This window comes from Neopelma chrysocephalum, unplaced genomic scaffold (genome assembly GCF_003984885.1).
Source record: "Neopelma chrysocephalum unplaced genomic scaffold, ASM398488v2 Primary Assembly neopelma1_59, whole genome shotgun sequence".
In the NCBI taxonomy this organism is placed as follows: Eukaryota; Metazoa; Chordata; class Aves; order Passeriformes; family Pipridae; genus Neopelma; species Neopelma chrysocephalum.
The window spans coordinates 13,187,218-13,203,496 of record NW_020897714.1 but is presented as its reverse complement, the minus strand read 5'-3'; the positions used below and the strand labels follow the sequence as shown (position 1 = coordinate 13,203,496).

Sequence of the window (16,279 nt, the reverse complement as noted above, 5' to 3'; positions counted from 1 at the left end):
CCCTAGAAAGAAACTGTCATTTCTACAAAGAAATCTGACATTCAACAAAGGCAACAAAAGAAAAAGAAAATAGCATGTATGGACCAGTCAAACTTTTCATTCATGGAGATAACATGATGCAGACATGCTGTAAAGTGTCAAGTCTTTTGACAGCTATCAAGTCTCACAACTGGAAGTTTGAGTCTGAAGTGATTAATATGATTCTTTATTATTTAGGGAAATAAATACTTCAATGGATTACATTTCTGTTTAAGGAAATATAAGGAAAGAGTTGTATAAAAACTTTTCTCTATAAACTGTATCAAGAACATATATATGCATATGTATGTAGAAGTAGATATGTATTTTGGGATTACAAAATAGGTAAATGGTTTAGTACTATACATTCCTCTCACAGATTTCATGTCCTTAATTTTTTTTAATTTCATATTTAAATTTTTACATGGAAATTATTTCTTCATACCAATGGTAACAATCTGTCAATCTAAAACATCGTGCTATTTTACATAGATTGTCCTGATTCAAATTATTCTAAGATACAAAGCTAAATTCTTAAACTTGGATGCTTAAGAGTTAAGAATTTAATGAGATGTACATCCTCCATGAGGTGCTGAGTATGAACACATGCCTCATTTCAACACTGAATGTTCTGCATTTCTTTAAAATTCAAATTACATGTTTCAGTTTTCACATCTGGACGTGCATTTTGGAAGTATTCAATATTTTTAAATTGTGTCAATATACCAGACTACATATGTGAATACGCAGTATGGATAAATAACTCTGGTCAAATGAATTACCTCTTTACATTATTCTAGTCTTGGTAAAACTGAAGTGATCAGTTAATAAGAATAGCCCTTTTTAATAAATTGTTAAAATAACTTCCAGAATAGATAATTAAGATTGTTGGAAGGATTTGCAAATGCTGTGTAAATCATCGACATATACTCACCGCTTTAATGGTAAGCTCATGTGCCAAAACAAGTAAGTTTAATGGTTCTACTGAAGAAGAGCAATGTTCTGTATCCTCTACTATTTGCAGTGGTAGTATGTCTGCCAGCAGAAGCATACTTTTCACAAGAGTCAAAGAAGCTGGAGGGGAAATGAATGTATCCTCTTGGAGTAAACTGATTATATTCTGTTTGGACATAGAAAACATAAAACAAAGTAGTACTACTTTTCTGTCTGTTTATGAGAACAAATCACAGACATTGAAAAAAAAAATCTATTTTACAGGCAATATTTCAAGCTTATTTAATGCTGCCATCAGCTGTTCTGACTACACGAAAAATGCATCAAAGAAAAGTGAACAGTTTCTCCTTTGTGCTCAAACCTGCAAAAGAAGTTTAATGCCTTCCATGGGACGTTTTTCTTGCAGGTCAAGAATAGCAGCTTGTGCCATAATTTCAGCCTGAGTCTCAATATCACCAAAGGCTTCTGCCTGTAGCATTACTTCTTTTATCACACTTCTGCGCTCAGCCACATCATTTTCTAAAAGAAAAGAATATATGAATAGTAAAAATACAATAGAAAAGACTTTATTGTGCCTTCTACCATTTTTAAGAAGTCACTTCTACACTAAAATGTTACAGAAAAATATGACATTATAGATTCCACACTTACCATTTCATCAATTCTTTGTCAAAAGCCACTTAGTTTCTAAACTGCACTTTGTTTAAGTTCATCCGAATGCATGCTTTATATGTAAGCTACCAGCATAAATAATAAGATATTGTAGATCTATCCTACATATTCAAAAATCTGATTTTAGTTAGAATTCCAAAATAGTAACAACCTTCACAGGAATTATCCAGAAGTGATTAAATAAGAGTTTGGCTACAAACTTAGACTGTGACTTTGATACTTGAGGTGAGCATCAGAGTTTATTTTAAGTTCACAGAGCTAAGGAATGAAAAACATTTTATTCATGACCAAACTACAATAAATTTATTTTGTAACATCTCACCTAAATTCTTTTTAAAATAATCTGGAACATTTTTAGGAGCTACACGGGAACATTTCATTTATCGAAGATATAAAAAGTGAAAAGAACTTTGAGACTTTTAAAACCAGAAGTGCTTAGCAACATCATTTTTTAAAACAAGCATACTTTTTTAATTACACTAGAACATTTGAAACTTTTACACAAAAGTGAGTTATCAAAAGATAATGACCATTAAATGAAAATTAATATAATACTGTTTGTTTCCATGATCTAGGGAGAGACTGTACACAGAAATATATTTTCCTTATTGGACTGGATGAATTTAATATAAATAATTCTTCAGTGATAACAGCCGCAGAATTAATGTTAATATTTTTTATTTATGAATAAGAATTGTGTCTGAATAGTCTCACTTGTTCATTATAATTCAAAAATCTAAACCAGAAAAGAGTAATACCTTTCATATTACCAACACCATGTATCTGTGCTACTAGTGCAGTCACTAACATTGTACGACACCTTAGCCACAAATGCACATTCATATGGTCTTGTGCTATTTCACCATGAGGCAGCCGAACATCTTCAATTTTGGAGTCCTAATAATTTTCAAAAGCAAGAAAAATGTTACTTTCTGAGTCATGAACTTTACTACAAACAAAGCAGCAGGGCAGTATCAGTCTAAAATAAATCAAATTAATACAAATATATCACAAATAATAACATTCTAAACAAAAGTTGATTTGAAGGTTAACTACATATTTTTAATAACAGGAGAACATTTATTATTTAAATTTTATATATACATGTAAATAATTTTAACAGTTGGAAATTAAACAAGTTTTTATGTGAGACTAAATAAATATAACCATATAATATATTTTTTACAGAGAATAATTCTAATAGTTTGGATTTTATTCTTCTCAAACAGGAACATTACACAAAATTCTAAGGCACATAAAAGTCTAATTGTAGAGCAGGATCAATATCAATTTCTGGTACCTCACTAGTGACTACAAAGAAATTTTTATTTTTGATTTCTATTTTTCTGTGTTTCTGGTGCTTAGAAACAAATATTAGTGTAATGTAGTAAAAGAAGTGTTTATGAGAATTCTCAGCTCAACTCACTATGCTATCTTCACGCATTATAAACGGTCTTTCTATTACTAAAATTCTACAGTCCACATTCTACAATTTGTTTCAGCAAGCAATCAATGGACAATGCACCACCTGCATTTTCCGTTTACAAAAAATCATCATGACTGACTTGCATTGATGCAAATGAGGAAAAATATCTATAGCTCAGTTACTGTCTACAGGAAGGTCCTAAGAAAACCTAGAAGCAAGTGCAGAGAGACAGAAGACTGATATGCAACAGAGACAGAAAATAATTACATTGCATGCAAGAAAAGTCCAGTCTCCTTATGCATTATTCATTACAAAATCTGAACCTCACTGCTCAATTGCTCTGTCCACGTGAGTCAGTTTGACTCACTGTGGTGTCTGACCAACAGGCTTTGCACATAGGCTTCCAAAGCACACGCCAGTATCCCAATGTGTCAGACAACAGAAGTCAGCTGAAATCTTGCTCAAAGCGGAACACAGCAATGATGTGAAATGGTCAGTCTGTCTCTTCAAAAGGGAATAATCTGAAGTAGATTTTCAATTGAAAAACTTAAAATACCTTACCTGAATAATATAAGATTTTCACCTGATAGCTATTTTTTACACTTCCTGGTTGTTTGGGGGCTTTTAAACAAAAGGAGATTTTTCAGTACTGCCATTTGAGAGTATACAAACAAAAACTGTATTTCCTAACCACATACAAATCATAATGATGATTACAGACACATTGAGTACACCTTAGGCAATCAGGTACCTGAAGCATGTCAAAGATCATTTTCTCCCCAGGTTAATGGTAAATGCAAACAACTGCTATGTTCTAGTATTATGAAAATCACTCAATACTTAATACAAGACTTCGTATACTAAGAAAGATTAGTTTAAAACAAATAGCCACACATACCAAATGCTCCTGTTCATCCTTTTCTTCTTGAAAATGTGTCACTTCCGTCCTAAAAACTTTTGCATCTTGGAGAAGTCGAATTGCAGAGAAAGCCAAAGCAACACTGTGATACAGAGCAATATTATTTAAAAATACTAGTTATATTTGGCACTTTGTGCTTTTATTAAAATAGATAATTCATTTTTTACTATTTCAGAGATGTAAATCAGCAGTTATAGATTTTTGCTTCAGTAGAACAAAAAATTGCACTCAGACTATTTTCTGAATTTGTAGGTACTGCATTATGAAACGGAGAAAGTAAAAGAAATAGTTTTGCCTTACCCCAATAATAACAGATAAACTAATACATATCATATTCTGTTGGAGCAATCAAAATGGAACTCTATTATAACTTTCAATCACACACAGAATCATAGAATCATTTTGACTGGAAGAGACCTTTAAGATCATCAAGTCCAACTGTTAGATCTAGTCCAGCCACTAGATCAAGACCAATGATGGCACATCTGTCTTCAGGGATGGGTTCTTAGAAATTAGAATATGTAAAAATACTGAAAATGACAATATATATTAGGACAGTTCTGTATCTCATCCACAACTGGAAAGGTAAGGTAACACCTTCCTCCTTAAAGCCTTTCCAGGCTATATGTTAATCCCTCTATTAAATGCACATGGCCAAATACCCACAGGATCCCAGTAAACACCAAAAACTGACCTAGGTGCTGTCCTGGCAAAACCTCATCAGTAAGCAATCACATGGTAATCACTGCCCCCCCCCCCCCCCCCCCATAGTCCTAAATCCTTTTCTGGAGTTCACTCTGAACAGCATCTAGAAAGATACAGATACCATTAGGACTGGTGCACCATTCAACACCACATGTCAGAAAATGGGCTGGGATCTCAAAATATTGTCAGGTTTCTTGACATGTTGACTACTGGGGTTTTTTCCTTTTATGCTGTCTTTTTAAAGCTCTCAGATAAACTGTTCCATTTTCATTACATGTATAAAAATGTATATCATGTATAAAAATGTATAACAGCAAACTTTGAAAATACAATTATTTTTGTGCTATGAAGACACCTGCAAAGCTATCATAGTGAGAAAATCTTTTTCATAACAGGATTGTTGTCCAGAGAACACACCACCCAAAATATTCTGAGAACTGCCAAAATCAATGCCTATTTGAATTGGTTTTCCATCTCTAATTGCACATTTTCCTCTACATCTGTAACTCTCTACTTTCCTACCTCTTCTCTAAAACATTTTTTAGATTAGTTTTGTGTTTTGTGGGGGTTTGTTTTGTTTTTTTTTACAATTCTACTTATTCTCAGCCCACAGAAAGATTTTTCTAATAATTGAAAAGTACCAGAGAGTATCCCTACCTCACCACTTAAAAGATATTTCAACAGATTAATTGTTCCAAATGTAATCACAAATGTTCCAAACCATAAGTTCTCACCTATGCTGTTTTTTTACACAGAGAGACTGTTTTTATATAGAGACTGGTTGCTATGAAGCATATAAAAAAAAAGGAAGTCCTTGTTACACTACTGGAATACTGTAAAGAGCTATTAATGCAAGAGAGATTCAGGGTCTGTGTGAATTTACTACTTTTAAGGTGTTCTAGACTAATAGTTGCAAAGGCAAAGAAAGATCTTGCACAAAGAAGTCTGAACAAGAGCTGAACTACTAAATTACTCACATTATTCTGTCAACATATATCTAACCACAGGATGGATAACCTCCAGAGATAAGAGGGTAGTTAAAGTCTTCCTGTCATTTCTGATTCTATCCTGCTTGCTGTTTTTGTGACACAGACCTGGATGGATTACACCAATTTAGCACAAATAGACCCCAAAGTAACAATGAGAAAGAAAGCTGTTAATATCTTGCCTTTTACCTCTCAGAATTCAATCCTTATGAATCTCCTTCATCATCCTTTTACCCAGTTTTATTCAACAAAATGAAAACAGAATAAATCAATGTTGAATTTGATGATAAGCTCCTTTCTAGCAATGGAAAAGGTGAAACAGAATTTGCTTATTAAAGCAAACAGTAAGGATAATTCAATGAAATATTCCAACTGCTTTTCTTTCATTATTTTCAAGAGTTCTCCCCTGAAACCAGGCGTCAAAGTTAAAATTACAGCAAAACCTGGCTTTTTTCAAAACATTGTTTGAGATGCTATGGTTAACATATCTCAAATATGTTGGAGAAGGTACAGCACCTAAGAGTATATAGGCTTTTAAGAAATATTAACCTAACTTCCTGAACAACACTGCCTCCAGTTAACTGCTGTTGTCAACATTTAGCAATTCTGAAAATGAGGCTATTTTTACCTACATGCTTAAATAAAAATGCCATAAGTAAAAGATAGACCACAAGCCCAAAGACTCACTCTATTGTTTTAAACAGTAATTTATTCACATAAACAGACCAAGGCACATTTAAGTAATTAGAAAGCTCACATTCTTAGGACAGACACCATGTAAGTACTCTCCTTGAGATCTTTGGAATTAGTCCTATACATAAACTTATTCTGAGGCATACATTTTTTGCAAGACAGAAGCTGTAATGTAGAAGCTTCCCTTGATGAAATTTTTGTGACCCTCTTCTGCTGCCAACACGAGTGATGTGTCTATATATTTCTCCTGACAAAATACACATCCTTTTATCAGCTGAATCAGAAAGTGACAAGATGATCAAAATAGGAAAGTACAGCTGACTATAACAATTTCACCACTATGTCATTTTGCCAAAGGAAAAAAAAAGATGAATTTCTGTAATATCATGCAAAGTTTGATTTCTAGGCTGGCAGACAGAAAACATTCAGCTGTCTGAAGAAATGTTTCACTTATATCTAAGGCAGATATATCAGCAGTTGCCATGGATGACAGTGCAATAAAATTGTAAAATAGGTAAAAAAAACCCCAAACCAAAACTTTGTTTTTTGATGGCTTTTTTTCCTGCTGCTGACCACTACCAATATATAAGGCACATTAAACACCCATCAAAACTTCGAGAGTCACAAAAAGTGATCCATAAAATGCTTGACATCCATTGAAGTCTTTGATATTTGACAAAAAGTTTCTTCAATATAAGACAATTTATAAACCAACAGAGAAACTAGACTCTAGGATATAACTGCATGGCAAAATGAAGGGTCCTGCACTGAAAACAGGTTGCATACTGGAACCGGTTCAGCAGGGTGAGAAAGTTTGGGACAGAACTTTACTATTGCAGGTTTTCCCAAGCCTAGTATCAAGCTAAGGTTATGCACAAGATATTTCATAAGTCTGCAAATTTCTCCTTGTTTACTAGTATTGTATTTTATAAAATCCATGACACTCAAAAGCATGATGAGGTCACTGCCCAGTGATTGGTTGATTTCTCTTTGACAATTTATGGTAAATTAATCTAATTCAAAAGACACTGAAATAGACATATTTCATGATGAGAAATGTCCACAGCCTACAAGTTCTCACTTCACACCTTGACTAATGACATCACTACTCAATCACAGAATCGCAGAATATGCTGAATAGGAAGGGACCCACAAGCATGCTCAAGTCCAAACCTTAGCCCTGCACAGGACCATTCCCAAAAGTCACACCATGTGCCTGAGAGTATCATCCAAATGCTTCTTGAACTCTGTCAGGCTTGGTGCTGTGACCACTTCCCTGGGGAGCCTGTTCCAGTGCCCAACCACCCTCTGGGAGAAGAATCTTTTTCTAATATCCAACCTAAATCTTCCCTGACACAACTTCAGGCCATTCCCTTGGGTCCTGTCACCATTCACCACAGAGAAGAGATCAGTGCCTGCCCCTCCTCTTCTCCTCACAAGGAAGTTGTAACTGCAATGAGGTCTCCCCTCAGTCTCCTCTTCTCCAGGCTGAACAGACCAAGTGACCTCAGACACTCCTCATATGGCTTCCCCTCAAGGCCCTTCACCATCTTCATTGCCCTCCTTTGGACACTCTCTAACAGCTTAATATCTTTCTTATACTGCAGTGCCCAAAACTGCCACAATATTCAAGGTGAGGCCACATCAGTGCAGAGCAGAGCTGGACAATCCCCTCCTTGACCGGCTGGCGATGCTCTGCCTGATGCCCCCCAGGACACAGTTGGCCTCCTGGCTGCCAGGGCACTGCTGACTCACATTCATCTTGCCGTTGACCAGGAGCCCCATGTTCCTTTCTGTGGCACTGCTTTCCAGCATCTCATTTCCTCAGTCTGTATGTACATCCAGGGTTGCCCCATCTCAGGTGCAGAATCCAGCACTTCCCCTTGTTGAACTTCATATGGTTGGTGATTGTCCAGTCCTTTGATTTGTCAAGGTCTCTTTGCAGGGTTTCTGTGCCTTCAAGGGAGTCAAGAGCTCCTCCCAGTTTTGTATCATCTGCAAACTTGCTTAATATCCCTTCCAGTCCTGCATCCAAGTCATTTATGAAGATGTTAAAGAGCACAGGGCCTGAGATGGAGCCCTGTGGAACCCCACTAGTGACAGGTCTCCAGTCTGATGTCACCCCATTCACTATTACCCTCTGTGCTCGACTCGTGAGCCAATTGCTCACCCATGGCATGATGTGTTTATCCAGTTGTGTGCTGGACATTTTGTCCAGAAGGTTTCTGTGAGAGACAGAATCGAAAGCTTTACTGAAATCCAAAAAGATTACATCAGCTGGCTTCCCCTGATCAACGAGGTGGGTTACCTTTTCATAAAAGGAAATCAGGTTTGATAAGCAGGACTTTCCTCTCATGAAGCCGTGCTGGCTGTGACGGATCTATCCTGTCTTTCAGGTGTTTTTCGATACTTTTCAGAATAATCTCCTCCATCACTTCACCTGGCACTGAAGTGAGACTGATCGGCCTGTAGTTTCTGGGGTCCTCTTTTTTGACCTTCTTGAAAATCAGGACAACGTTTGCCAGCTTCCAGTCAGCTGGGACCTCTCCAGATTACCAAGACTGCTCAAAAATCATTGAGAGAGATTCTGCGATGACAACAGCCAGCTCATTGAGGATTCTGGGATGAATCCCATCAGGCCACATAGATTTGTAGGGATCCAGCTGGAGCAGCAGATCCCACACAATTTCCGGGTTGAGTGGGAGTACAGTCCTAATATCTGAACTTTCAGGAAACTGCTATCTTTTAAAATAACATAAACAAAACCTAGGTGAAAGACCACGCTGCAGATTGTTACTGTTCTCAGTTCAGTAGTCTATACAGCACTGTGAAGCTCCTGTTAATTTTTTTTTTTTTTGCTGTATGATAGCAACACAAAAGAAATTGTGCTATTGAAAAGGTATTGATTTGGAGATTTGTTTATTCACCTAAGGGAGCTGAGAGAAGAAAGGTGGTTTGTTTTGTCATAGAATAAAATACTTTTCTTTAATTGGGTAAAAAATCACACTGAGAGTAATTTATCTATTGGCCTGATACCATTTCATCAGTAGGAGTGTTAAGCAATCTTCACCACTACTGCAACAATAAAAAAAGGTTCATTTTTTCTTTTTATTTGATGTTTACTGTGACATAAGATTTATTGTACCAACTCTGCCGTGTTTAGTCAGATTAGACCTAGAAAAAATTACAAATACTGATTACATTGTACCTAATCTCAATATAGTCTGGCATGTGATAGTGCTACATCTCTGTATACTGCATCTGTAGTTAGCCATTTGTATCCTCAAAAATTTTTCCATCTAATAAAAAATTAGATAAAAAGAGCCTTGCACTAATAAAAATGATGTATTGTTAAACTACTATCCTTCTGACACAGATTAATGTAAAATTACAGGTATGCTAAACAGAAGAATCCTCCTAGCTAAAAGATCCAAACAATGTTTAGAATGTAACATCTACAAAGACTTAATATATTTCTGTATGTCCAATATATCAAAGAAAATCAGTTTTTCTTTCATTAAATTCTCCAAAAGAAATCAGAATCTAAAAAAAAAAAATAAAAATCACAGAATTTGGGAATTATAATTTGGGGAAAATATCAGGAAGATCCTGTAAATACAACAGTATTTTACATACTATCACTAACTATATAATTAATGCCTGCTAAAAGCTACTCTAATATGTTAAAGGTTGCATCAATGGTTTTCAATTACATTATTTAAAGAACATAATTTTGACATTTTAATTTGAAACCAATAAGTACATCAAGAAGAAATGCTCTTTAGAACAGTAACACAGGGCATTCTAGAACAAAGTAGAATTCAGTAGTTCAGAGATAACATTAGTGGTCTCTTGTACACTTTAAAATTATAAGAAAATGCATGACCTAACACACCCAGACTTCAACAAAAACAATGAATATTGTAACCTTTTATTAGTTTTTATATAACACTGTGTCACAAAAACAGCTCACAGAGAAATCATGTAGATAATCACAGTTTAAAAAGTAAAATAAAACAATAATGAAAAAATTAAATGCCTGTGTATCTTACATTTGTAAATATAATAATGAAGTTTTTACAGATGACTATTAAAACTTAGAATATTAATGTAGAAATAAAGAAATTTTTTTAAAATCTTTGGTAGTCAAGACTGTGCAAGATAAAGTTGTTCATAACATTACTTACCTGAAAGCTGCTTGATGCCTTTGCTGAGAAATATAAGCAAGCTCAAGTTTGGCCTCAATAAGAGCCTCTAAATCTTCTGCAGAATACCGAGATGTGTTCCCATCATATTTTTCCTGTATGTTCTGTACAAGACGGCTAAGACTTTCTTCAGCTTCTGTCAATAAAATCCCCTAGAGAAGAACACAGTGTTGTATGATTTCAAAAAATAAAGAAATAAAAAATTTCTTTGAAAGTATTTTTTCTGTTATAACCTGCTATCACCACACCTTAAAATAAATCAACTTAAATGCCATATGCCTTTTCTGTAAATGGGGTGGCTGCGTGTGTAATTTTGCTTTTCTTAGGTTTATAGAATTATTGTGTTCAAAGCAGCAACATCTTAACTGTGCCTGTATTATTGCCTACATATTTTAAGGCTCAGCAATATAACTCACTAATTTCCCATTCTTTATCTAATAGCTATACTTGATCATTTTATACTATACTACTAGCTATGCTTCGTAATTTTAAGCAATAAAATACAGTATTAAAAACAACATTAAAGATGTTGCAAGAAGTATTGCATTCTTTACTAGCTATACTTTTACATATCCTTGAGTGCAGTATTTATCCTGAACTCAACTATAATTTAGAGTCTTTCTGATAAACTAAGATGTAAGAAGCTGTGAAAAACAAATCTAAAAAGAAGTTAATTATAAAGAAAAGCTCAACTGTGGAGCTTTAAGCAGAATTAAAAATTAATTTAAAGGTCTGTATCATCCAATACCTTTTTTTGATGAGTTTCATCAATGAATTCAGAGCTCTACTTCAAAATAAAAAACCAAATACAACAACAAAAAACCAACCAACCAAAAAATCAAACCAAACCAAACAACCAAAACAAAAAAAACTACAACAAAAAAACCCCAAAAGAATAGAACCATTAAAGAAAAATCAGAAGGGTAAGAAATATCTCTTATATCAGCCCTATAAAAATTAAATTATTATTTCTATTTTAGTTATTTTCAAGATGTTATTTTAAAGTTATACTAAACTTTCAAGTTTTTAGTTATGACCTATACCAACTGCAATACAAAATCATCTTCCAATCTCCATATGTATTTTGTGCATTACTTTGTTTGTAACAATGGCCAAAGTAGATACTTCCAAGACCCCTTTGAAACAAGAGTATGTCAGTCCTTAATTTTGGGTTTTTTGTGATGTGAAACTGCCAAACATAAAGTTTACAATTAAACAAAAAAAAATACAACCAAACAAAACCCCTTCCAACAAAGATGCTAATAAGCTATGGTATGTTTTCTTCAAAATAAAGTATCAGAAAGAACAACATGAAAAATGTGAGACATTCCACATGTGGTAGAGAATGGTTTTCCATTTATTTGTAGAGCATACTGCACCATCAAAGAGTCTCTGATGTTCTACAGGTGGCACCCTCTGAAAGGAGATGACTTTATCCTGAAATCCCATTCAGTCTTTACCCTTTATGCTCTATCATACTATATCAGTCATAATGAGATCTGATTGTGAAAATATTTCCCATCATTTGAAAAACTGCACCAAACAATCAACATTTCATGCATGCCTAGTAAGATTACAGTCAGATTAGAAACAGAAATTTCTAGTCCCCTCATTCATACCATCCTCTCATCATAATTTCTGTTAAATTGAAAGCATTAGCAGGTATTTGGCAAAATCTGCAGCTTCTTAATCCTTTTTTCCTAAAAAACAAAATTACCTTCAGCATGGCCATATTTAATTCACCTTTACAGTCAACAAGCTGCACCATTGTGTCTCTTTGTTCCTTTTGTCTTGAATTCTGATCAGCATCAACTGTCAAATACAGATAAAATACAGACAACAGACACAGAATCAAAGCATTCTCAGTAATTTGAAGAATACGGCCCTTTTCTCTCTACCTACAATGGGGACTTTCAATATCAAAATAAGTAAGTAATAATGGAATACAACTCTAATATTAGAGACACTAGCTAAAAAAATCTTGACAAACCTTAATGCTTATTACTTCAATAATGACTGGTTTTTAGCAACATTTAATATTAATATTGCTCATAATATGACATATTGATTCATATGCAGTTAAAAGCGGAAAAAACATGCTTGAAACAAGTTGCAGAATAAATGTGCTTTTCCACCATCCTTATAATTACCTTTCATTTTTGATGCTGCAACTTTGCTTGGCTCCATCAAGCTGTTGTCGTCACCAGAATATATATTTTTTTCAACTTTTGCAGGTATATTATTTATTGTGGCAGAAAGACAAATGATGAAATGCATTTTGACTAAGGTTAATTTATTGATAATTTGTTGATTGCACAGTGGCGCCATTGTTAAAGATAGACTCCAATTAAATATGTCTTCCAGCACCTACAACAAAGTTAGCAATTCAGACTATTTGAAATTACATATTTTACATTTTTCTTCAGCAAGACATATTCCGCTTCTATTAATAATTACACTTATCAACAACTAACATGAATAATACTAGTAATATGTTCTGAATAAGTTGCTGTTTTTCTTTCCAAACTTCACCCCTTAGTAGCACTTGTTACAGTTTCAGTGATCAGTTTTTCAGCAGAAGGTACATCTATGAAGCTACAGCTCTTACTTTGTGCAAGTTCTAGTTTTCTGCATTGTAGGTAAACTTGTAGTTCAGAAATCTCAACTCTAAGGAATGTGTGTGGTTACAATTCACCCTATCTAGAAAGATTAAGCAAGGAAAAAAGTCTTTTATAAGACCATTCCAGTGTATTTCATGGAATCTTTTTGTTATTCATTATAGCATCCTTGTTTTATCTCAAGTTTAATATCCTCATTTCAGATTAATAAATTTAGAAGTTGAAATTCTACACAGATTTGGGAAATCATAAGGAGACCAGTAAGAGCCTCAGATGTACTGTGAAGTGTTCCAATCAAAAGCTCAGGATAAAGCACTACTTCAAAATAAATCTGAAATTGGTGAGATCAAAAGCTGTAAAGATAGACTTCTCATTTCTGTCTTCTAACATCAACTGTTGTAGAAGACACACAAGCTTACTGTAAACAAAACAGAGAAAAGTGTAGGGGAAAAGTGTAGGGGTTTTAATTTATCAATTTCATGGTACAACTTTTTCATATTCTGCTAACATTCACCCCTGCTAACTCAATGGATCTGTGACAAGGTTAATAAAAGGAAATTACTAAAAGAGAAAAACACAAGATAAGTTACGGATGAATACGTGATTTTAAATAAAATGACAAAATGACTGTTCATCAACTGGTTTACACCATTTTAATTTTTTTGTTCCCCCAGAAATGGACTTCAATTCCCACCTGAATTAGGACAAGTCTGTGAAGACAGCTCTGGTTGATAGAAATGATGACATTAAGTGACTGATATTCTCAGTATTTTAGCAGCATAAACACCAAACCTTATATATCACAACAAAACCTGAATCATTCTACTAGTGTTTTGCACAGACAAGTCACAGATTTGTACATATTAGGTCTTCCATATGAAAAATGGTGATAATGGTACTTGCCCCTCCCTTGAGAGGTCTGTCATAAAATTAAAATTTAGGAAATGGTAATCCATTTAAAAGAATATGTTTTCTATTAACTGGGTTTCTTGATAACAAGTAGCATTTCTGAACTAGATAATCTCTGCCTTAAGCCAGAGAAATAAATATTTACTTATAGCATAAAACTTTTAACTCTTTCAGATTTATTTACCTGCAAATTTGTAACAGTCATGAGAGATTTTGAGGAGTCAAATTTCTGTAATGCCTGTAAAACAGACAAAACAAAAAATAAATAATGTGTTAAAATATGAGTATAAAGTAAATGAGTTAGCAGAGCAGTGGACAAGTGTAGTGCATTTCCAACTCTACTTTGAGAACTCTGAAAATACCAACAATTACTTCGCTTCTATGCATTTTACACTTCTGAACCATCACCTGAGACACAAAACTATCCCTACACCTCCTATGCTATTCACCAGCAAAAAGGCATAAACCAATAAAAATCCTTTTCCAAATTCTAGGAGCTCTATAGACACTAACCATCAATTGCCTTTATGTTCTTTACATTTCTGAATCCCAAAGCTAACTGCAGATTTAGCACGTCTACTCTGCTTTTCACCAGAGCACAGATCTGTGAATGGAATGAAAACAAGAGCTACAAATCAAGATGAACTTGAGACTTTAGCCTCATTTGAGCTCTTAAAACAACTATTTCTTCCTTTATATGTGCTTCAGTTTTCTGAACCCTAATCCTAATCCTAGTCCTTGCTCAAAAGCTCTTTACCTTTTCACCAGGAGACAAATCCATCTACTGAGGGGGAGAAAAAGGTAAAGATCATTTCCAGCTTTCATTTATTAACTCTGTACTCCAGATGTAGCCCTGTATCATCTTTGTCATTCCCTGGAACATGGGTCCTTTTTATTCTGAGAGGTGTGCAAAAGTCCAGTTAGCACTTGGCTTCTACACATCACACCCTAACTAGAGATCTGATACTGAACCTCTTCTACTGTTCACCCGAACACTCATCTGTGAGGTGATAAGGGACAAATCAAACAGACTTCACTAATTCTGTGAGCTCTTCAGATAATACACAAATTAAGAAAAGGACTTAAAGATGCATTTTAACCTGACTAGTATCAGTGAGGAGTAAATGCATTCTCCTATAGCCATGAACAGGAAAGCATTGCAGAAGCAGTTCCAGTGAGGATGCTCATAACTCTTTATGGCTCAACCGAGAGAGAATGTAATGTTGCTTTTGCTCTAAGGAAAATCACTAGATTTCAGTTTCTTGTCTTCCCATGCATTTAGTATGAAAGTGTCAGTGGCAAAGTAAAAAGGTCACCTTTTTGATACGTATTTTAATTCTACTTTTTATTAAGTTCATATTTCATTTAAAACTAAGTATCACTGCAGGTTATTCTAGGAGAAGTGCTTGTCCATATTTCTGGGTTTTTTTAAACTTTGGCATTCTATCATAAATGCAATTCTAATTATTCCATTGTTAATTAGCTTATACATTGATTTGTTGGCTATTGCCAAAAAAGATACTGCTGCTCTGTGGTAGTTATAGCATTTGTGAGGCTGCAGTGTAAGGAGATTCAAGGTCATGGGTCAGACGGTAACTGGTGAGGTGGGAAAGGGAAAATTTCCCTTCAACTCAGGTCATTAAACTCAAATTTCTCTGCAGTGCTAGCTTCACTGTTTGCAACACAGGGTAAAGGAAACAAACATGAAGTCATGGAGATGGATTAGGAATTCCCTTTTCAGCACTAGTCTCTAATTATCACCAGATTAGAAATATCATAGAAATGTCACTAGAAATACCATATATTGCATATATGGAAAGTGGCCGTACAACCAAGTTAAATCCATGTTGCTGTCAAAAGGGGTGTCCTCACCTGTCCCACTAGTCTTCTACCAAATAGAGTCTTGGAATCATTCAGAGGTTGAAAAAGACCTTTAAGATCATCCTATCCAACTGTAAACCTAATGGTGCCAAGTCCCACTAAACCACGTCCCTAAGCACAACATCTGCACATCTTTTAAATGCCTTCAGGGATAGTGTCTCAGCCACTTCCCTGGGCAGCCTGTTCCAATGCTTGACATCCCTTTTGGTGAAGAAATTTCCCCTACTATTCAATCTAAACCTCACCTGGTGTTCAGTCCAGATCTCTAGTGCTGGCACACATACTTTATGATG

The 16,279-nt window shown here is 34.7% G+C and overlaps 1 protein-coding gene across 1 annotated transcript in view; it reads right to left on the bottom strand.

Annotated features, from left to right (window-relative positions):
- The window catches only part of CFAP54 (cilia and flagella associated protein 54), a 112,147-nt gene that overhangs the window by 21,476 nt on the left and 74,392 nt on the right, over positions 1 to 16,279 (bottom strand). The window contains exons 49-56 of the mRNA XM_027679928.1: positions 14,290 to 14,343; positions 12,729 to 12,945; positions 12,296 to 12,390; positions 10,561 to 10,730; positions 3,969 to 4,071; positions 2,403 to 2,541; positions 1,334 to 1,491; positions 953 to 1,138 (exon numbers count right to left, since the gene is read on the bottom strand). Coding sequence (XP_027535729.1) covers positions 953 to 1,138; positions 1,334 to 1,491; positions 2,403 to 2,541; positions 3,969 to 4,071; positions 10,561 to 10,730; positions 12,296 to 12,390; positions 12,729 to 12,945; positions 14,290 to 14,343 — 1,122 coding nt within the window. The remainder of the gene's footprint in view (positions 1 to 952; positions 1,139 to 1,333; positions 1,492 to 2,402; positions 2,542 to 3,968; positions 4,072 to 10,560; positions 10,731 to 12,295; positions 12,391 to 12,728; positions 12,946 to 14,289; positions 14,344 to 16,279) is intronic.